The 22,777-nt window shown below is 42.4% G+C and overlaps 2 protein-coding genes across 4 annotated transcripts in view; both read left to right on the forward strand.

Annotated features, from left to right (window-relative positions):
• Window positions 1-22,777, forward strand: part of cdk19 (cyclin dependent kinase 19) — a 56,866-nt gene that overhangs the window by 21,921 nt on the left and 12,168 nt on the right. For all 3 annotated transcript variants that reach the window (XM_080790775.1, XM_080790773.1, XM_080790774.1), the window contains exons 3-7: window positions 4,245-4,355; window positions 7,324-7,464; window positions 16,811-16,868; window positions 18,037-18,168; window positions 22,412-22,555. In XM_080790775.1, coding sequence (XP_080646901.1) covers window positions 4,245-4,355; window positions 7,324-7,464; window positions 16,811-16,868; window positions 18,037-18,168; window positions 22,412-22,555 — 586 coding nt within the window. The remainder of the gene's footprint in view (window positions 1-4,244; window positions 4,356-7,323; window positions 7,465-16,810; window positions 16,869-18,036; window positions 18,169-22,411; window positions 22,556-22,777) is intronic.
• On the forward strand, window positions 19,408-20,268 carry LOC308334083 (serine/arginine-rich splicing factor 6-like; the record flags this gene model as incomplete). Its single annotated transcript, XM_080790671.1, has 1 exon — window positions 19,408-20,268. One exon carries the CDS (start codon window positions 19,408-19,410, stop codon window positions 20,266-20,268), a length of 861 nt encoding a protein of 286 aa, XP_080646797.1.

Here is a 22,777-nt window from a genome sequence, read left to right on the forward strand (position 1 = left end):
TAAAAAACAGTTGATCTTATCCCCCCTCACTGGCGTCACTTAACTCCAAGGCAACAATCACTGTCAAACTGGGTTAGTTGTTATATGAGTGACCAGGCCAGCGTTGGACCGGTGGGCGTCAAGCATGGTGCCACAGAACTGGAGGTCTGCCCGTTAAGCCCAGGGCTCATTTGCACAATGTCCCACTATAGCCCACGGATTAAGGTTGTGATTAAAAACTAACCTCAGCAACCGCCTTCCTCATTTCCCCCAACTAAAGGCCAAATCAAACAGGCTTCATACAATCACTGTATTATTCCTCTCTTTGTACGTAGTAGGACTGCGTTAGACCAGTGCTGCACTAGGGGCTTATATGTATATACTGTAGTGTGTATATATATATATATATATGTATATATATATATATATATATATATATATATATATATATATATATATATATACACACACACACACACACACACACACACACACACACACGTTATGTATAATAATATAAGTATATACATAATATATATTAATTTACAGTAAATAAAAATCAATTCATGAGATGATTGTGCCAATTTGTAATAAAAATAATAAAAATAAAACATGGTACTTGAAGCACAAGAAGTTAGAGAGGTAATTGTACGTGCGTGCATTCGTGCATGCACATGTGCTTTATGTGCGTGTGTGAGAGTGTGTGCATGCATGCATGCTTGTGGTTGTGATAGATAGAGAGACTATCCTGCTTCTCTGCAGCTAACCGGTACCTAACAGAGTAGACATGGGACTATATCAAATGTTCATGCTTAAGCACTTAAACCCTATTTAGTTTGTTCACTGGGGTCCCCCAGGGGTCTGTTGCGATGCAACCATTGTGAGCTTATACAGTAGATTGGCTATTTTTTACTACTTGTGCATGATACTGTTGTATGGCAATCAGTGGTTAATCAGATTAATTGTATGTCAATTTAAAAAAATCAATTGGTAGTTACTTTTTTGGGTTGATTCATTGATATAGTAAAATAAATATTTAAAAATAAAATCTGCTTCTCGATTATTTTATTATAATAATCACAGAGAAATGTTTTTACAGCTCCACTCTACTGCAGAAAAGGACAGTGTGTCTGCCTAGTGGGTGAGTGGCTGGAGAAGGGGGTGCATCTGGCTTGGCACTACTCAAGGTAGTGGTCTCCACGTTCTTTTTCCAAGCCATGGTCCAAAAGCCTCAGCCCCCTGAGTTAAGCCAAAATTGTCAAATGTCCTTCTTTCATCAACTCGGTAGTTCTATTAAGAAAGAGTGATGGCCACAGTAAACTTCAGACAGTTCTCAGACACTACACAATGGTAGTCTGAGAGTGCGCCACAGTAGTTTTGGCTTTTATTCTGGCCATGTGATCGTGTGACGTGTGTGACGTGTGTGTGTGTGTGTGTGTGTGTGTGTGTGTGTGTGTGTGTGTGTGTGTGTGTGTGTGTGTGTGTGTGTGTGTGTGTGTGCGAGGAAGTGGAAGACAATTCCATGGCATGACCAAGACCTTCCGCGTCACTCAGCGTCAATGTCGATGATGGTCTGAAATTACAGCCTCTCCTTCTGCGCCACTGCCCTAGTTTCAAGGCTACGGTGTCTTGTCCTCACCTCTACGGTTACACGTTTCACTTCAATGTGACTTATACTGTAGCTAGAGTAGGTCACAAGAAATAGAATCATAATTAGAGCCAAACGATGCCAGAGCTTTGTTCCAGATTCCATCCTGATTTTGGAGCGTTGTAGACTCTGGGCCCGATCTTGCATCAGGGGCACTTTTTCCTTCATTTGGGGATTTAGTATTGTGTAAGAGGCGTTCTCCTGTTAAATTGGCTATCTTATGCCACCGCCTAAACTGCCTTCAAACACCTCCGCTACCCACACCAATGGGTCCTTGCAACCAAACGGTTGGGAGGAGTTGCATCTGTTGCACTCCTAGTGTAAAGGCCTTAAGAGTGAGACAGCACAGGATTCAAGGTGCTAATGGAGCCAAATGACCCTGCACCACTAGGTGTGTTTCCACAGACTGCAACCAGCACCGGACACCCAAAACAACCATCGAAACCATAATACCACTACAATGGTAAGTGTTTTTCCAACAGATTCCAGGTCAGCTCACATACCGTAATCACATTAGCCTGTAAGGATAAATAATTCATTTACCGGATTGGAACCTGTTTCAGCTCTGTCTTGTGTTCACGCCACTGCCCCACACACAAACACATACAAACACGCAAACACAGAACTTTCCTAAAGGGCACAGTTGATTATAGATTGTCTGGTACAGATGGTTCGGCAAATGACATACAGTGGCTGAGTGCTGAGATGAGATCTACAAAAAAATCAACAAAGAAATGTATAAAAAAAAGTATAGCAGATCTACAAGCTCACAATGTGTCGCAATGCGGCATGTTGTGAGCTTGTAGGGTGGCAATTTTTGGCAGACCGATGTGGCTGGGCAGAGAGAAACATTTTAGTTGAATGTGTGTGTAATGCTTGCCTGTGCAGAAACCTTCCATATTGTATGTACTGTAGCCTGCAACTCTTCTCCATTAGTAGGCTATCTCACCTGGCATTGCACTGCCATTACTGTAGTGGTAACAGGTACGGTCGCCCCAATTCCATCTCGCCCCAGCTTTTTTCCGCCGACCTCACGCCGACAGCTCGGTGTTTTACTGAGAATAAGGTTAGAAATAAGTTTAGGTTTAGGCATAGTTTTACTGGGGTTAAGTTTAGGAATAGGGTTAGGTTTAGGCATAGTTTACTGAGGTTAAGGTTAGGAATAAGGTTAGGTTTAACCGTTTAAGCATAATTTACTTAGATTACTTTAGGAATACCAGGCCGCGAGGTTCCGCCGGCTCTACCCTCGGGGCGAGTTGGTAAAGGGGAGAGTTGTTTTGTATTCACTGTAGTCACACATCTTCTGAAAAAGAACAATGTTTTAAAGGGGGTGTGGTATTTAGTTTTTGTTCAAATACGTAGTTCTATATTCCCATAGTAATCATTGTTATTGTTAACTAACAGGGGTCTCTCCAACTCTTTAGTATACAGTAAATGTACTTACTTCGTCGCTTTCAGAGTCAGTATAGTGCAGCAGTAACATGCTGTCATATTATAATTGAAATACACAAAGTAGGCCAGATGTTTCTATGAGACAGATACACGGACACTCAACTTACAGCTGTGTTGCTGCCGGTCGGTCGACCCATTAGCAGAGTTACATTACGTTTCACTGCAAACAGCACTTTAATAGCTGAGCCATGGACCTTACATAATGGATCCTGATAACTTCAAGGTGATTATGTGTGTGTGACTGTGTGTGTGTGTGTGTGTGTGTGTGTGTGTGTGTGTGTGTGTGTGTGTGTGTGTGTGTGTGTGTGTGTGTGTGTGTGTGTGTGTGTGTGTGTGTGGCGGATGAACTGCAGTGGTGGACATAACTAGGCATTTACTGTACTTAACGTACATTCTTATTCTTGTTTGTGTACATTTGAGGATCTGTACTTTACTTTATTTATGAAAAAGTACATTATGAATTAACCAGCCCTATTTCAAATAGCAGATCTACAAGCTTGTAGATCTGCTATTTTGACTATTAGATTGATATTATTTTGAAAAATTCAGTGTACTTTGTAATTTGTACATTTGAGTATTTTTAAAAGCATATACATTTACTTACATATTTTCTAAAAGCAGTATTTTAACTCAAATAAAATGTGACTGAACTATACTTTGACTCAAGTACGCCACGGATGAGCTGACTGTAATTGTATAATTTTGCTTTGTTTGGTTCCTCGACTTACAAGAACTCCAGCTTATTGAAATATTGTTTCTTTAAATTCATAGAACATACAGTAACAGCACGCATGAAAATGGCCGTCAAGCTGCAAACACTTGTACTGCACAGCTGTATTAAGTTGACATGGGCAGCTAAAAGCCAACGTACACATTTCGGCGTTCAGCCTTCACCGGCGTCATCTCACACTCAGTCTGACTTGCCAGGAATAATATAGTTGTTTTATTTACGTTGGCATCTATAAATACCGTATTTATAAGAAGTTCTTCTTTCTGTACTATTTTATGGTGTAGAATAGATACTCTAGAATATGGTGCTGTTGTCAGTCATTCATTCATACTAAGCATTCATGGCCACATTCAGGCCACACAGTGCACAGCTGCATTGTACACTATCTGTATTTATGTAATAATCATCAAATTATCTCCCTGTTGTGTGTTCTAGCTGTTACGAGAACTGAAGCACCCAAATGTAATCGCCCTGCAGAAAGTGTTCCTGTCCCACAGCGATAGAAAAGTCTGGCTCCTCTTCGACTATGCTGAACATGACCTGTGGGTGAGTCTCTGAGTGTGCCCAGTGTGACCTATTTATGTACTGCCTTCAAATGTCTACCATATGAACCCTTGAGTCCCTGCTGGTGGGCCAACATTTAGCAAAATATAGCCGATCTACAAGCTTGTAGATTGGCTATTTTCGTGTCGTTGAAGAGATCTGGTGTAGAAGGGCAGAAAGGAGCAGACCAAGTAAAGAGCCCTTGGGAACCTGGTCAAAGAAGCGTAATACTGTAGGCATGTTTAGCCTATAAAGTACATCTAGCAGTATGATTGACATTACAGCCAAACATTTTCCAAAGCATATCGTGGTTTATATTAAACTTAAGTTGTACTTAGCTTTGTGATCAATAAGTCATAACCCAATAAATACGCATAAAGCTTTGCAAAAATAAAAAGGCCTTTAATAAATAAATGGGCTGAGTGTCTACACATTTTAATTAATAGATGTCCTCGAATCCTCAGGGCATATACAAAACTAATGACAGCTCATAGATCAAGGCTGGTGTCAGCTGTCAGGCAATCAATCATAGAAAAATAGGAGTTAGCTCAGTGGTTTAGCAGCTTTTTGTGACACTACACCAGAGCAAATTAAACAAAGCAAATCATTAACAATGATTGGAAAACCATAGAAAGGGAGTCCCTCTTATTACAAGGCTACTTAAAAATTAATACATTTACCCAAAAGTCATGTAAATGACATTGAGCGTTTGTTTACATGGCTGCCGTGTTGGATACAGCATCAAATCAATGATGCATGCATGATTGCATTTTTATAGCGCTTTTCCGAGTGGTCAAAGCGCTTTACAATGGTTTATTCATTCATACATTGGGAGGTGAAGTGGCGAACAGTCGGTCCTCACTTCCCACATTCACACACCAATGGTGGCGAGCTCACACAGACCAACTCATTGCCAGGTAATGTAGAGTTCAGTGTCTTGCCCAAGGACACTTCGACATGTGGACAAGAGGAGCCGGGATTTGAACCACCAACCCAGGGATCATTGGATGACATGCTCTACCTCCTGAGCCACAGTCGCAGCGGGTGCTCTGAGCCTTTGATTAGACAGCGGTCTGTCATCGAGTTTATCGGTCATTATTCAGAAATAACACACCGCTGAATTCAGTGATTGACCAATCAGAATAAAGCATTCATTTAATCTGTCTAATAAACGTATTTATTAACCACAATAATCCCCATTCTGGGCGTGACATAATAGGCCAACATTTGGTTAAAATAAGCATACATATGCTCATCGCAACACAATGCAGTGTGAGTTTGAAGACCAGCTATTTGTGGTGTAGATTTGGTGTAGTGGAAAGAAGCAGGGGACCAAGTATAGATGCTTGGGGGACCCTGGTCAACATCTATAGGGTTTAAGTGGTAGCTGTACTATAAATGATGTAGTATACCATGTACAGTACAATGCCCGTGGGCTACTGTACGTATGTTCATGTGGGGAGAGCAAAAAGAACACTGAAAAGGTCTGGCTGAGCACAAATATGCCATTTGCACAGGAAATGAACACTAGCCCCATGGCCAAGCATTGCAAACAGACTCAAAGGCCATAGAAATGTCTAATGCCTGAATTCAATCATTAGATCATTAAAGAAAACACTGACGTAGGCACAGTAATGGTCCTTAAAATATTATTTGTAACTGGCCTCCAGATACACCAACTAAATAAAGGTAGAAATATTTTTAAAGCAAAACAAAATTTAAAAAAGACTGTGCTATTGAATTGAATTGCTATCACATGATTGATACCTCGAGTCGTCTCCCTTGATATATTCAAATTGACTGGCTGACCGGCACGCCACGTCACTCTGACTCAGACATAACCATGTACAGACCCAATACGTCCATATTTAGACATGTCACTCTGACTCAGATATAACCATGTACAGACCCAATACGTCCATATTTAGGCATGTCACTCTGACTCAGACATAACCATGTACAGACCCAATACGTCCATATTTAGACATGTCACTCTGACTCAGATATAACCATGTACAGACCCAATACATCCATATTTAGACATGTCACTCTGACTCAGACATACCCATGTACAGACCCAATACGTCCATATTTAGGCATGTCACTATGACTCAGACATAACCATGTACAGACCCAATATGTCCATATTTAGGCATGTCACTATGACTCAGACATAACCATGTACAGACCCAATACGTCCATATTTAGACATGTCACTCGGACTCAGATATAACCATGTACAGACCCAATACGTCCATATTTAGACATGTCACTCTGACTCAGACCATGTACAGACCCAATACGTCCATATTTAGGCATGTCACTCTGACTCAGACATAACCATGTACAGACCCAATACGTCCATATTTAGGCATGTCACTATGACTCAGACATAACCATAATCAAACCGGACACGCCCACGATAGGCATATATGGAGATCAAGTTATCCGACTGAGCCACAGATCCGACCGCTATATGCCCATATATGGCCCTGTGCCTTATATGATGCAAACCTCTAGTGCAGATAATTCTGTTAAAACGAGACATTTCACATTCAAACTGACATGAAACTGACTTTTCTCAGACTCTGACTTAAGTTAATTTTAATATAGGATATCTCAATGATGATATTCATCAAAGAATTTAAAAATCACAATAAAATAATCATCATCAACGCAGCCCCCCAAAATTCTTACTTTTCAGCAAATGGAAAATAAATAACCTGCTTTCCAATGGCTCCAATGCAGTTATTAATATTTAGTCACAGGCTTTTATTTATACACACAGAATCAATCAATTCACTTCCAAAAATAGCGAAAATAGAAGACCTATAAGCTATGCAATCCTATGGAATTAAATGACAGAAACATTAAAAGTTGAAACATGGAGGTTTCCCGACATGCTTCGCTCCAGGGCATTAACCAATGTGTCATGCACGCCCTCACTGTCTCTCTTCTCTTCCCCCCGCAGCACATCATCAAGTTCCACCGTGCCTCAAAGGCCAACAAGAAACCCATGCAGCTACCCAGAGGGATGGTGAAGTCTCTGCTGTATCAGATTCTGGATGGTATCCATTACCTCCATGCCAACTGGGTGCTCCACAGGGACCTGGTGAGCAGTCACGGCCCGTCAGTATTACACATTTAAGTTGACGATTGAATTGTCACACAAATAATTGCGATTGATGATTCAATTGTGTTTTTTGGCATTGGAAATTGGAACATTGTGAATAGAAATTACATTTCTGTTTGCCTTTTAGGCTTCGTAATAAAAACATTGCACAGGGCAGATATGGAAAATAACTGAAATTACTGGCATGTTTATAAATGTTATACTTTAAAAATAGCGGAAATAGCTGACCTACAAGCTTACAACACGTGATGCATTGTAAGCTTGTAGATCTGCTATTTCTACATGTATGAACATCTTTCAACATGGAAACCATTATAACGATTATGACAAAATAAATGCGCTTATCTAAAATAATTGCCATTAGCCGATTATGTCATAATTGTGATTCCCCTAATCACAGCTCTCCCCATGCTCAAGTTTCCCTTCACGGACCACACGTTCACACGGCCGCTACAGTGCTGTTTGTATTAGAGTGGTTTAAAATAGAATACGTTGCTACTACTCTATATGTGACTCTGGTTGCAGCTCAACACAGGGAGTTCTTCATCACAGTAGACCAGGGGACCATGCAGCATTTACGCCAAATGCTGTGAAATAAGTTGTGTGCAAAATAGATGGCACTAATACTTGCTTGCGTGCGTGTGCTACTTTAGGTGCATATGTATTTTTTTGCAGCGAGGTTGTCATTCGCTGTGTGTACCTACCAGGGGGCCATGCATCCCTTTTCAGTGTTCAGTATCGACGGCATGGACGTGAAACCTTTATCGGCTGCCCAGGTAAACTCCAAGCCATTCTGGGAAGGGTCGGCCGTGCAGGTGTTGCGTGACGCATGTCAGCGTGCGGTTCATTATCACGTGGCCTTGGCTGAGGAACAGGGAGTCTTGGCACAATGAATGTTATCTATATTTTGTCTGTCCTTTTTGTCCTTGCCGATCCCACAGCAGCATACTGCAACTCTCCTGTGAGATCGTCTCCTCCACAGTTTTCCCACAGTGATTTGGGCATGGGAGGGGTATTCCTTTAGCCTGATTTATACTTGTTTACTCATCGGGTCACACACCAAAAATAGCTGATCTAGAAGCTCACGACGCGTCACGCTGCAACACACTACAGCTTTTAGATTTTTGGTGCGTAACTAAGTATAAATCAGCCTTTACATGTGCCACTTGCTGGGCATCGCGTTGTACAAGGTCAGGCCGCACCGACTCCCAACAGACGCCGTGTCACAAAGATCCTTTTCTTTATCTTGGACAACTTTTGATGGTCTCGAGTCTTTGAACTGCTCTCTTGACCTCTCCATCTTTAACGCTCTCCCCGTCCCCTAATCGTACTTTATACATACTCCCCACCGCACAAGGAGGATCCCTCCATGTTATCTGCGACTCCCGACTGCCACTGCCAACTGGTTAACTTCCTAGAATGGATAATTTGTTCCAATCCTTGCAAAGGAACTCAGTAACCTAAACTCAAGAGATTATAACTTTAAAACAATTTAAGTTCCAAACTTGATTGTCCCCTGTGGGAATGCTGGTTTGCAACTTTGCACAACAGTGTTAACTACAAACACAATAATAAGGGCGAAGGTTTAAAAGGCTTAATAGCTAAAACACATGCAAATCCACATAACTGTAATTATCAACTTCAATCGTCACTTTGATTGCTAGTGTGACGTGCAGCAAATGGCGGCAGAGCAATTGCAGGGATCGCAGATGGAAGCTGGGGTATTTTCCACATAAGATCCACAAGTTATAGAATCCAATTTCTATTTATTTCCTGCGTAACAGCTGTTGGCTGTTAATTCTCCTGTATACACTTTATTCTGCGCTGTATCAACAGATGCTACTTTGATCACAAGATGGGATCCATTTCCTCCACACTGATCTGCTCTCTGTCTGTCCGTGCACATACATATCAGACTGGCAGTCCAAATCCTATTTTTTCTGTGTCCAGATTGGAATCAGATCTGGACACTTTACCTGCACTTTTTTAATACTTAGTCATACAGTCATACAATGGTGTTACTCAACACAAATTGTCGTTCTACAAGCTCACAACACAATTCATCGGAATGCACTGTGAGCTTGTAGATCTAGCTATTTTCGGCGAGTGACACTCAATCATTACTCACACCTACATCATTTCATCGTCAACCAATACAGATAGGTTGACGATGTCTGAAATTTAACCCACAAATAATTATGATCTGATCACTTAATAACGAAATCTGCGGTCTGAACAAAGCCTGATAAATCTATGGATCTCTCTCTCTCTCTCTCTCTCTCTCTCTCTCTCTCTCTCTCTCTCTCCGTGCCATGCTGCACGTCTGCTAACATTTTCGAAACATCTTGAAAGTGTATGAACTTTTTTTTCTTCTCTTCTGGGAGTCCCTCCCTGGCACAAAACATTGTCAGATGGCGGTTCGCGGCCAAATATATATCAATTTGGGGGTGGTTGGCATGAAGAAAAAAATAACTTTGAGAACTACTGGTCTATACAGCAAAATCCTTACTGTGTATCTCTTTCCGCTGGACCGGTCTCTATTTATGTAATCCCTAGCGATCCCAGATGGCTCATGTGTTGGCTGGACTGTCACATTACGTAAGCCCCCACTGGGATCAGGGAGCGCATTGAGACCTTCACTAGCTGTCACTCTCTCTGGCTTTGGTCATTTGAACTAATCCATGGAGAGGATCTGCAGGCAGTCTGCAGCCATTGATGATTCTTACTGTGTGCCGGCTGTCTTTTTACTTAACGCAGGGTTAGTGGGGGTCAATTCTAGGCCGTCAAGTCGTTAAAACATTGGCATTGCTGTTTTTGTTGTTATTATTGGTAGGATGCTGTTGTAGTAGTTGTACTAGTTGTTTATTATTAGTAGTATTAATATCAAAGTATTAATAGTAGTGGCATATTAGTATTATTATTATAATAAAAACAACTGATGCTTTTAGATGCTTTTTAACGACCCAAGTAAATTGGAATGGTCGCTTGCCTTTCTGCATCTGACGACATCAGAAAAGACTAATAGTGACTCCACTCGACTTACAACTTTGCACAACCGCTACTTGTGCAAAGCACAGACTCCAACAGTAGTGGTAATAGTGTTGTTTTTCTCTCCTGTGGTCACATAGACGTCTTATCTGAGCAGCAAACTCTTCCGGGCCACTGTAACATTTTCACCGCAGCAGGATGAAATTCCCTGTTGTTGTCAGAGAACTAAGGTTCTGCAGTAAAGGTTGACTTATTGCAGCTCTCGCAACTATATTTTGCCTTCTCATTGCCATGGCTTCCTGCTATTGTGGATTCGGGACTATGCGAATTCTCCCCTTGAGCTTCCTTGTTCCTTGTTGTGGAATAATGTTGTTTTCCAGATTATCTCCTTTGCACAGGTGACTGCTTTTAGTTGTCTTGAGCTGCATCACTCATAGCATGAGGGGGAAAAGTCAGCCAACCATTTCAGACATGAGAGACACTTTTTCCTTAGTTGAGCTGGTGAGACGTGTATGCCTGCCAGCTCCAGTCCAGCAGATTTGGTGGAAAAATACAACTAGGATGTTCCTAAAAACCGGCACTTAAAACCACCTGCAGTTAAAGGACCACTTCACCCATTTTTATCTGTATCTTCATGTATTTGGCCCTCACTGTGTGTCATAGGAGGGCTGTGGACAGTTCTTACTAGTGACATCATTGTTAGGCAGGCAAGTAAAACATTTAATTTAATGTTTCACCTTGACCTCCTTGACCTGCAGGATCAAGGAGAATCAGTGACAACCGTGACCCGATTTGTAAGCAGAAATAGATTCTCGTTATATTTTATTGCTACTGCCCAGTGTCCTCTGCATTGTCTGCAACAGTCCCCAAGGTCACTAAATGTCATGAAGGCTCAAGTGCAAGCTACAGTTGTCTCTTGCTGAGGCAAGAGTCTGTCACTGTGAGCTCACACTGTTCATGAAGGATGTTGACTGAGGTAGCAGATAGAAACTACCTAAGTAAACTACGTTTGTTTCTACATAGGCCTTATGCCCAAAGTTCTCTAGGGTACTGGTCCCCAAACACTGGTTTGGGGACACATTTTTATGGGTCCCTTTAGTTTTTGTTTCCTACATTTAGTTTTTAATTATTATGATTTCAAAATATTTTCAAAAAACATTCACAAAAAAGCAAAACCTTTCATGAATTAAAAATTGAATTGAATGACATTTTTAGTCATTTCATGAAGAAATCAAAGAAAGATCAAAGAAATTCCATCAATTAGAAAACAAATGTTTAAGAAACAGTGAAAATAGCTCACGCCGCGTTGTGAGCTTGTAGATCTGCTATTTTCACTAGTTTGGGTCCCGGGCAAACTTTTCTTTTTTGGGTCGTGAGCTAAAACGTTGGGGGACCACGGCTCTATAGGGCACTGGTTCCCAAACACTGGGTCGTTTCAAGCTTGAAGGCTCTTAATTTGGAGCAATGACTTAGTATAGAGCCCTGAGGGACTCCTCGGCTCAACAACGTATGGGGTTTAGACGAAGGTGAAACACAGAAACGAAGTGTCTCATTATTAGTGGAACCACACTGGAGGAGACACAGCGTTCACTCTGCCTCTGCTGTTACACAACACTGTGTCTCTGATCTATACTGTACATATACACTGCTTAACAGCAGCTCTGCACCACGTGCATGTGTCTCCGTGTGTGTATTATATACTAGGTGTGGCTATATAAACAGTATACGTGTGTGTGTGACGTGTGTGTGTGTGTGTGTGTGTGTGTGTGTGTGTGTGTGTGTGTGTGTGTGTGTGTGCGTGTGTGAGTGTGTGTGTGTGTGTGTGTGTGTGTGTGTGTGTGTGTGTGTGTGTGTGTGTGTGTGTGACTGCATGTGTGTGCCTGTGTGTGTGACTGCACGTGTGTGTTGCGACTTGCAAGTGCGTACACTTTTGCGTGTGTGTGCGTGTGAGGTACTGTAGGTATGTGCTTTTACATTGCACCACTGACTGCATAGCCTCAGTCCCTTCCCCCACTCTCCTCCCATCCCCTCCTCCTCCCTTCCCATCCATTCCCATCCCCCTGTCGCTGCACCGCCCCCTCCCCTCCTCTCACTGTTATGTAACAGCCACCAGACAGACCCCTGCGCTGCCTGCGCTGCCTGTCATTGTTGCCATGTTTGCTTATTATTATTATTGGTCTCGTTTTTTCATACAGTCGCTTGTAAATATGGGTAGTTGCGGGTTGTGTTTTTTATTTATTATATATATATATATATTCTTTTAAAATATAAAACTTTTTATTCAATATCTTTCGAAAATAGACGATGTAAAGTGCAAAAACCTAGCCTAGTTGCTTCTTTTGGGCTTGTTTTCATAGACCTAGACCTTCATAGCCACTTGTTTCTCTTGCAAAACCTGGCAATGCTGCTGCCTGCCTGAATGACTGACTGACTGCTTGAGCGCCTGAGTGGAGCTGCAGTGCTGACATAGCAAGGCCTCCCGCGCACGGCCGGAATGCACAACTCCTTGGCCTGTCCCCTTTAGGGCTGACATTGACATTTTGGATGCCGATAAATTGCCATACAAAAAATGCGATGAATGGTCTAATTGTGTCATCGGCAATGGCAGATTATTGTTTGCTTTGTAAATGAAAAAAGACAAATAACTTCAGTATACACAAATAATTAACTGACAATGTTTGGTACCAACCGTGCCAATAATCAAAAATAAATAATGTGCTATGGCCAAAATAGTCCATATCTACAGTACAAGCTGGGTGTGAGGAATGAGTCAGTAGCTAACTACATAAATCATGTTTTATACAGTAATCTCATCTAGGCAAACAAACCGGCTAACAATGCAGTAGTTGGTGTCAAATAATCCTTCATTCAAACATTTGCACATCTGAGAGTCTGCCAGTGTTAGTTTTACTAGTCTGGTGGGATTCCTCGGGACCGGCGTTGAGCAAGCATGTTGGATTACAGCACTGTCGGCTGCACATGACCTTTCACATAGATTTTGACAAAACGATATAGAACATATAGTGTGTGTGTGTGTGTGTGTGTGTGTGTGTGTGTGTGTGTGTGTGTGTGTGTGTGTGTGTGTGCGTGCGTGCGCTTGCGTGCGTGTGCGTGCGTGCGTGAATAAGTAAGTAGCCGCTGCCTTAACGTGAATGATTAACGCTGAAGAAGTATTGACGCCGTAACCCGTCAGTGTGTGTCTGTGCCTTACATTTTCATTACAAATACCAGAAATACCAGAAGGACTTTTGAGTGATGGCTGATTCTTTGGTTTATTAGTGAATCTGTGCACATGGTAAACTGTGGTTTTAATGGACCTTTGTGCGTATATTAGAAGCATACCGGTAGTTTTGCACATCCAGGACTTCCCATTCTTTGGGTCCAGCACCGTGTTTAAAGAAACTATGGGGATGTACATATACATATACTACTCCTTTTTTCATATATTTAGAAGCATAATCATTTCTTGCCGGAGGCTGTTCTCCAGTTAAGTATCTTAATGCCGCAGCCCTCAGTCAGTGCAATACCCTTTACAATCAATTATTATGATGATATAAATAGTAATATACTGTAAATGTAGTTGTATAAGCAGTTCGTCTTTTTATGTATATATTTACATTTATGCATCAAGACAATTTGCTGTGTATGCAGCAAAATCAATACTTTATCAATTTTATATCATACTGTAGTTGGTGATTTAACAGATTTCATTGAAATTCATATGATATGCTGTGCATTAGAATTGTTCACAACGCCACCACATAAAAAAGCTTGTATTATCAGAAGAACAGGAGTTGCTTTCTGTTATATCATGAGTTGCCCATGTACATCTAAGTCTGTGTACTTGAACTAGAGATACAGTGTACTTGATATGTATTGTGTACTGCCTGTACTGTAGCATACTTATAGATAGGCTTATAGATACTTATAGATAGGCTACGAGAGACACCTCAGCGCCAGCAAGGTCAGCCTTGCTGGCCAATCATATCTTATTGTCACGTCATTATGATCCAGCACTATATATGTTCCCTGTTGTGAACCTTTAGCGTGATACTGTCTCGTGTCGCATTATTGTCCTCCCGGGCCCGCCGCTGCAGTCGCCCTACCAAAGAAATATTCAACCGGATTATCACACACCACCCATGCCTGCACACACTACCAGTCTGTCAGAACCAGACGAGGGTCCAATTAGAAACTACAACATTTACTATTCATGACATCATCATATAGATTAATGTATCTAGAGTACTTGTGAGAGACAATTGATCAAATGCCACTTGGCTTGATATTGAAAAATCACACCCGTGTGAAGTGAGGGACGCTCTTATCATCATACGTCATCATACATCGTCTCATTCCGGCCAATCACAATTTGCGTCCTCACTCAATGTTTGTATTTACGCAATGTGTGTGTTTTCACATTCACGCATTCATTGTCCATGGCATTTAATGTTTGTGTTAGGACAATGTATGTGTTTACAGTACACAAACTCTCAAAGCTGGACATAGGAGGGGTGCATGTTTAGATGCAGGACCCGTGTTCAAATCCGACCCTTGTCTTGCATGTCGCCTGTCCTGCCTCTCTGCCCTTGGTGTCCTGTCTCACTACACTGAACTGAAATGAATCACAAAAAAGAAGGTCTTGTTACTGTTAAGAATTTATAAAGTCCTCAGGGGTTCTTTTTACCCCCTTAGCTTTATATTTTGTGTCAATAAACAAAGCCTAGTAGCCTATGCAGCTGTTTACACTGTTTTCACTTAGATTGCTATACAACACTCTCGCAATAGCTCAGTTCAAGCACTAGACCAGGGGTTTCTTTTCCATGTCAAGGACCTCCAAATGGCCATAGCCTCTGGCTAAGGCCCCCAATTGCAAAATGGTGTGCTTTCAGCAAAAATAGCAGATCTACAAGCTCACAACACGATGCGTTGTGAGCTTATAGATTGGCTTGAGGGATTAAGGAGGGGGCCGAGTACAGTCAACAAAGTCTATATGGTTTAAGAGGTTAACTTTGACTTTATTTTCAAAACATGTCACGGCCCTCACATTAAAAATCAAAGGAACTAGAGCCTAGAGGAAATAAAAAGAAAGAATATTCCTGATCTGAGCCTATTAGCTAAGTTAGAACTTTAGCATCCCCGGGTCTTCACGGTCCCAAAGAGATCCACTCCTCTTTGTGTTTCTCTGACTGACAGTAGTGTGTAGCATTGTGTGCCTGAATAATAGGCTTCATTGTTAGTGGCGTTTCTATAGCGACAGGACCTGTTTGCAGAGCAGAAGTGAAAGCCGGTGAGACTTCAGAAGATGCACACACAACACGTCGGACAGACACACGGACGCTGGCGTTTAAAGCGCTTAACCTCAACCTAGGGCTGGCCGATATGTATTATGTACATAATGAAGTGTCACAATATTTTTGACCAAATACCTTAATATCAATATCGTATTGTGACTGATTTCACCCACCCCTCCCCTGCCCCTGTTCTGTTATTTGTTTAACTTATCATGAAGCTAAACCTGTTCTGGGGCATAATAGGTGAATATTCTGCGAAAACAGCCAACGAGATCTGGTGGGGAAAAGGTAGAAAGTACAGACTCCTGGGAGATCCCGGTCAACGAAGTATACTGTATAGTTTAAGTATTCACTTAGACTTTCGTTTTATAACAGAATTTCTTTTTTAATTAGGGTTTAAAGATATTTTCTAATTTTCAATTTTCTGGATAGTCCAGTAAGAGAGTGCAGAGAGGGATTGCTATGTAAAGCTGCGTTCAGACCTGAATATAGGCCTACATATTCGCCTCGGTTCATCCCGTTTGTGCTGCACCAGGTCGCGCCGCGCTGTCTTTGCATCGATTTTGTATGTAATCGCGCCGCTCTAACCATCCAAACGTACAAACATATTAAGAAATGTGGGACACACAACCAGGGAGTCAACAGTGTCCTATACCCCATTACAGTATATTCCCACGGGAGGGATTCCTGCGGTCCCCATGTAATGCGGGAGATGGCGAAAACTTCTGGGAACTCAGATTACAGTCCCCGAGGCTAGGAATTCCTTGACAGCACACTGGACTGACTGACATGCTCATGTGGACCCTTCTAGAAAATGCTGCTTTTTATAAGCTGCTTAAATAAGAGTAGCCACTAAATGACATGTGTCTTGACATGTGTTGTATTCTCTCTCTCTCTCTCTCTCTCTCTCTCTCTCTCTCTCTCTCTCTCTCTCTCTCTCTCTCTCTCTCTCTCTCTCTCTCTCTCTCTCTCTCCTCTCTCTCTCTCTCTCTCTCTCTTTCTCTCTCTCTCTCTCTCCCTCTCCCTCTCTCTCTCTTCTATAGAAACCAGCCAACATTCTGGTCATGGGGGAGGGACCTGAACGGGGAAGAGTAAAGATTGGTAAGAAGTACTCAACCTCCTGATGACTGACCATTGAGCTGGTTATGCATCACTCCACAGAAAAAGGTTTAAGCATGGCAGAGAGTAGCATTTGTATACACCGTTCAAATGTTCAAATCTACTGTGTCACGATTTCCATAAAGGCTAAATCCAAAGTGCTGGTAGTAGTAGTAGTGTCATTCATTTGACTGTGAACTGTTTAAGCTGTTCATTGCTGATTGTTTGATTGAAATTTTGATTTCACAGTATGCAGAATGGGTACATTTCGAACGAAAGTCAATACAAAAACTGTTGGACTTGTGGACGAACCATGATAAAGCACAACCTAAAGCACTTAAGATGGTTCTACTGTTGAAACTTTATTAGTGAAGCATATGACTTACAGCTGATGCAACTGGACAGTTTTAAGAGAAATTCTGCAAAGTGCTAAATCTAACCAATGACTAGTCTAAACTAAGTATGCACCCCCAAAGGGCTTAATACACACACACACACACACACACACACACACACACACACACACACACACACACACACACACACACACACACACACACACACACACACACACACACACAACCATCTGTGCTAGCTAAGGTTTACATGTTTGTGTATGTACCCTCAGTAGAAAATGCTACTGAGCACTTTTGACCATTGTTTGAACCGTACAAGTCACCCAACCACCAAATACAGTCCAACACGTTAATACTCGATAAAGAACATGGGATAATATTGTCTTATGTGACAATGGCCTCATTCAACAGCAGGATGGGTTTTTTTACAGACTGCATCTGTACCTCTAGGTCAAAGAGCATTGTAATATAAACAAAACTTGACCTGTGTTCATAATCTTATAACCATACTTACACTTTGAAGCTGCGTAATCATTTAGATAATGTGTTTGCGTATGTATCATATGACACAAGATGACATGATACAGTGGTAAGCAAGGCAGGACAGAAACAGACAAATGTGGTACAAACAAGTTCTGCAACACTAATCAAGCATACAGGGATGTGTCAAGTCTATATAAGTCTGTATATATTACATACAACAGCCTTGGACAGCGGCCCCTTGTCATTGCATCCATATCATTTGTTATATGATATATAGTAGGTCTGTTTGCTTTGCTAACTGCCCCTATCTCTCCTGTCCTTCCACTGTGCAGCTGACATGGGTTTTGCCAGACTCTTCAATTCTCCTCTCAAGCCATTGGCGGACCTCGACCCCGTGGTGGTGACCTTCTGGTACAGGGCCCCGGAATTACTGCTAGGAGCCCGACACTACACCAAAGCTATTGGTCAGTGTGTGTGTGTGTGTGTGTGTGTGTGTGCGCGCACGTGTTTACACAGTTTAATTTCAGTCTGAGAGTGTAAACATAGACCGACCGTCCGTCCATCTGTGTGTCCGTGCGTCCGTCTGTGACCAACTAGTGAACAGCTAATCTCTGGCACCGTTGGCCCGATCTATGTGAAACTGTGCACACACACTTCCTGGATGTTTTCTGATTGGCCTGTTATAGTGCAACCAGGAGGCAATTTTTTGCAATACGCATTGTCGACATTGCTCCCACAGATTTTGTCCAATTAACATCACGCAAATCGATACACATGATCTCTATAGTCATGTGATCAAGGTCCAGTTTTTCATATTTCATCCTGATTGGCAAATATATGCATCTAAAGTTTGCAGGAGTGGTTCACTTTGAACAAAATGTATCAAATCATGAACACCTGCCTGAGTGCCTGACTGCCATCAGTCACATCAACACGTTCACACCTGTTTTAGCGCCGATACAGGAGGCCGAAACATACCACAATAACAATAACCACAATTCCGTACATTCTGTACATCCTGCATGAGGACACACAATAACATAAGGTATTATATCGTTGACTTCCTCACATCAGCAGTGTTGAAACTAGCCTGCATCCTGACTAAATTGAGAAAGGACACAATCATGTCACCCTCTGGGGGTCCTGGGATGCAATACTGTACTCAGTACTGTACTCATAAAATGTCCTTGGGACCCATCTGAAAGACCACCCCTGGTTCCCAGGACACATTACATTGAAAACATATTTATATCACTGCATCAGAACAATGTACAGACAAAGCAACTAGCGACATAGAACTTTGTCCTAGGACTGCTGAAGGCAGGAGAGAGATTATATTTTCGTCCCTGTCTGTGTATCGGCTTGTGTGTGTGTGTGTGTGTGTGTGTGTGTGTGTGTGTGTGTGTGTGTGTGTGTGTCTTTGGGCAAGACTGACGTCGGCATTATGATGTCAGTACTTGGATGCCATTGGCATTCTGTAGCCATGTAGAGCTCCATATTTGGTCATCATCACATATTTGGTTAAGGATGATGTCATCAATACGGGTGGGCCTGAAAGATAAGAGCTCTACTGAGTTTCTCTTTTAGTTTTGATGAAGTTCGCCTTGATGACCGATCAATCATTGTGTTGAATAAGAATTACTGCTTCCCTTTTAGCTTTTGACTTATATATTGAACTAAAGTGTAATTCAATATTCTCAGAAATGCCACGTGTATATATCGGCAGGCTTAGTTATCACGTCCGGGAAAAAGACATTCAGAGACTTTTCAGTGGCTTTGGCAAGTTACTGGAGATCGACCTGAAGAATGGATATGGCTTCGTAGAGTTTGAGGACAACCACGACGCCAACGATGCCGTGTATGAACAGAACGGGAAGGAGTTGTACGGAGAGAGAGTGATAATCGAACATGCCAGAGGACCCCGGAGAGACCGACATGCGTACGGCGGCGCTGGCGGGGGCGGTGGCGGCGGTGGCGGCGGTGGCGGCGGTGGTGGCGGCGGCGGCGGCTACAGAGGAGTGCGCGGTAGTGGTTACAGCAGACGAAGCCGTAGTGGGAGGGAGAAGTACGGGCCCCCTGTGCGCACAGAATACCGCCTCATCGTGGAGAATCTGTCTAGCAGGTGCAGCTGGCAGGACCTGAAAGACTTCATGCGGCAAGCGGGCGAGGTCACCTACGCTGACGCACACAAGGAGCGAACCAACGAGGGGGTGATTGAATTCAGCTCCCGCTCCGACATGAACCGAGCCATAGAGAAGCTGGACGGCACCGACATCAAGGGGAGGAAGATACGTCTGGTTGAAGACAAGTCTCGGCGCCGCCGCTCCCCTTCCGGAGGAAGCCGGTCCGGGTCTCGTAGCCGGCGTCGCTCCCGCAGCAGAAGCAGGAGAAGCAGGAGCAGGAGCTCCCATTCCAGGTCCCCGACCCATTCGGAGATGAGACGCGCCAAGACTGCCTCCAAGTCTCCGTCTCCCATTGAGGACCGTCGGCCCTTGAAGTCCCCACCGGCCTCTCCCTCCCATTCCAAGTCCCCTTCCAGTAACAGATCAGCGTCCCATGACTGACCCAAGACGGACTGACTGACCACCACTGTTCCCAAGAAGCAAAGGAGAATTTGTAAAGAATAAATAGCAGAGTTCACCATAATCACAGACACATTTAAAGCTGCAATCCATAACCTTTAGTAAATAAAACCTTATTTTAGAGTAGAACACGTTAATTCCACATGGATTTGCTGGGGGAAATGGGGTGGGAGTCCATAACTCCCCCCTTCTGGTCATTCATTTTTATCACCTTTGGGGATATGTTTTATCCCTGCTTCTGGTCAGTCAGACTGAATTAAATACATGCATTTCCTTTTGGGAAATGTTTTTTGATATTTATTGTTTGTTTGATATTTATGTTTGATATAATATCACAATTTAACTATTTAAAAATGAATGTTAACCACCCCGGCATCCCTATTTTGGTAAAATATAAATAAATAAAATTTGTTCAATCAGATTATAAAAAAATAAAAAAAATAACCAGATTTCCTTTTTATTTCAGAAATAGCGAACTTAGCGACACCTACAAGATCTGTGAGCTTGTATGTAGAGCTTTGTACATTTGCTATTTGTTGTATGACAAAGATAGGGCTTGAGTGGTTATGAAAATGTTCCCCGCCTTTTTTTACAAACAACCCTGACCAGTGACTACACGTCTCCATGCCGAGACATTTAGTTCCAGTGGTTGAGTAATTAGTAGGCCCACTACTGGTTCACAAGGTATTGCATGAAACTCAAATTTAAGTAATTTAAGTAAACATGTAGGTGCTTGCGTGTGATCTAAACTATTGTAATTGCAAAGAATGTATTGCTTGGTATTTAATGATGTCTCCTCTCTAATAGCATTGTAAATGTCTCATGCACACTACCAGTAGTTTTTTTTTTTCAGACGGAGTCTGGACCCTGCTAATGAATGGTTGGAGTACAGAGTACAGTACAGCGTTGCCAGACAACTTCTTCAGCCAATCAAAGTGTAACAGAAAGTCTCCAACTTTATGGCTTGGCCCCATCTTATCGCTGCTTGCAGCTATAATAAATGTTATAATGGAGGTCATACGTCATAGATATGTCATACTCAACTGACATCATAGGTCAGGGGTTTTCAACGGGCCAGGTATTGCATGTGTAATGTAGGATTTGTTGATTTCTTTTTTTTTTTTTTTTCCACTAGTTGAGAAACCTTGAACTGAATGACCGGGTGACCTACTGTATCATAACTGACAAGTTGGAGGTCGAGAAATTCAACAGAAAAAGGGAGTTCGAATCTCAAGGGGGGGGGGGGGGGGGGGAAGAGCACCGGATTGTCTGGTTGAGTCATTATTATTAGGGAATTATTATAGTCAATGGACATTGGTTGAGAAACTGTGGGATGCATACACATAGGGATGCATAGCAAGTGTTGGAAAAGCACTAATCTTAGCCCATGTTCCCTCCCAACACAACAGTGGTTCCCAGATTGATGAAGTCAGGGTGGTCCCTCGTTCACAATCAGTTGAAAACCCCTGGTATAGATGTTTTTTGTGTAGTATAACACATTTAACTGATACAGGTTTAAATGGGAAGTTGTAGAAGCATACGGTAGTTTAAAAACACACATTCACAGTGTCATGCGTGTTTGGAGGTAACGTGTTTAACCTTTCCTTCTTGATATATCCATTGACTTCCTCAAAGCTGATGAATTTGCTTCTGTGTTTTTGGGTTTCAATAAACCCATGTGACGGGACCCTGACGGGTCGGTCTAATTGGTCACGTATTTGTCGGGCTTTCTTTCTGTATTCCTTCTGTATTACTGTATTACTTTTTGCAATAGTGTGACAAGCCTCTACCAGAAAATGAGATGGGGGCAATTAATGAATTCCACATTAAATCACATGCCTTTGACATCCAACTTCCCTATGTTCCATACCGACTAAAATACTGCAGCGGCTCAACAGCACCCTAATGTCTCTCTTTTCTCTCTCTATCTGTCTCCTCCCTCTCTCTCTCTCTCTCTCTCTCTTTCTCCCTCTCTCTTTCTCCCTCTCTCTTCTGTGTGCATGTGTGTGTGTGTGTGTGTGTGTGTGTGTGTGTGTGTGTGTGTGTGTGTGTGTGTGTGTGTGTGTGTGTGTGTGTGTGTGTGTGTGTGTGTGTGTGTGTGTGTGTGTGTGTGTGAATGCCACAGACATTTGGGCAATTGGCTGTATCTTTGCAGAACTGCTGACATCAGAGCCCATCTTTCACTGTCGCCAGGAAGACATCAAGACTAGTAACCCCTTCCATCATGACCAGTTAGACAGAATATTCAGCGTCATGGGCTTCCCGGCAGGTGTGTGCATATCAGCAGTATGTGTGCCATACTAGATTTTCTGTTTTCTTCAAAACACACTTTTTGCTATTGCTCCTACAACTCGTGTCCAAAACTCACACAAATCGGTGCACATTATCTCTGAAGTCATGTGATGCAAGGCACATGACATCAGGCAGACTTTTCAGATTTGATTGCTGTTGGCCATAACTTCCCTCCAAAGTTTGCAGGCCCTTCTAGTGG

Source organism: Protomyctophum bolini, assembly GCF_963924005.1.
Source record: "Protomyctophum bolini genome assembly, chromosome: 19".
NCBI lineage: Eukaryota > Metazoa > Chordata > Actinopteri > Myctophiformes > Myctophidae > Protomyctophum > Protomyctophum bolini.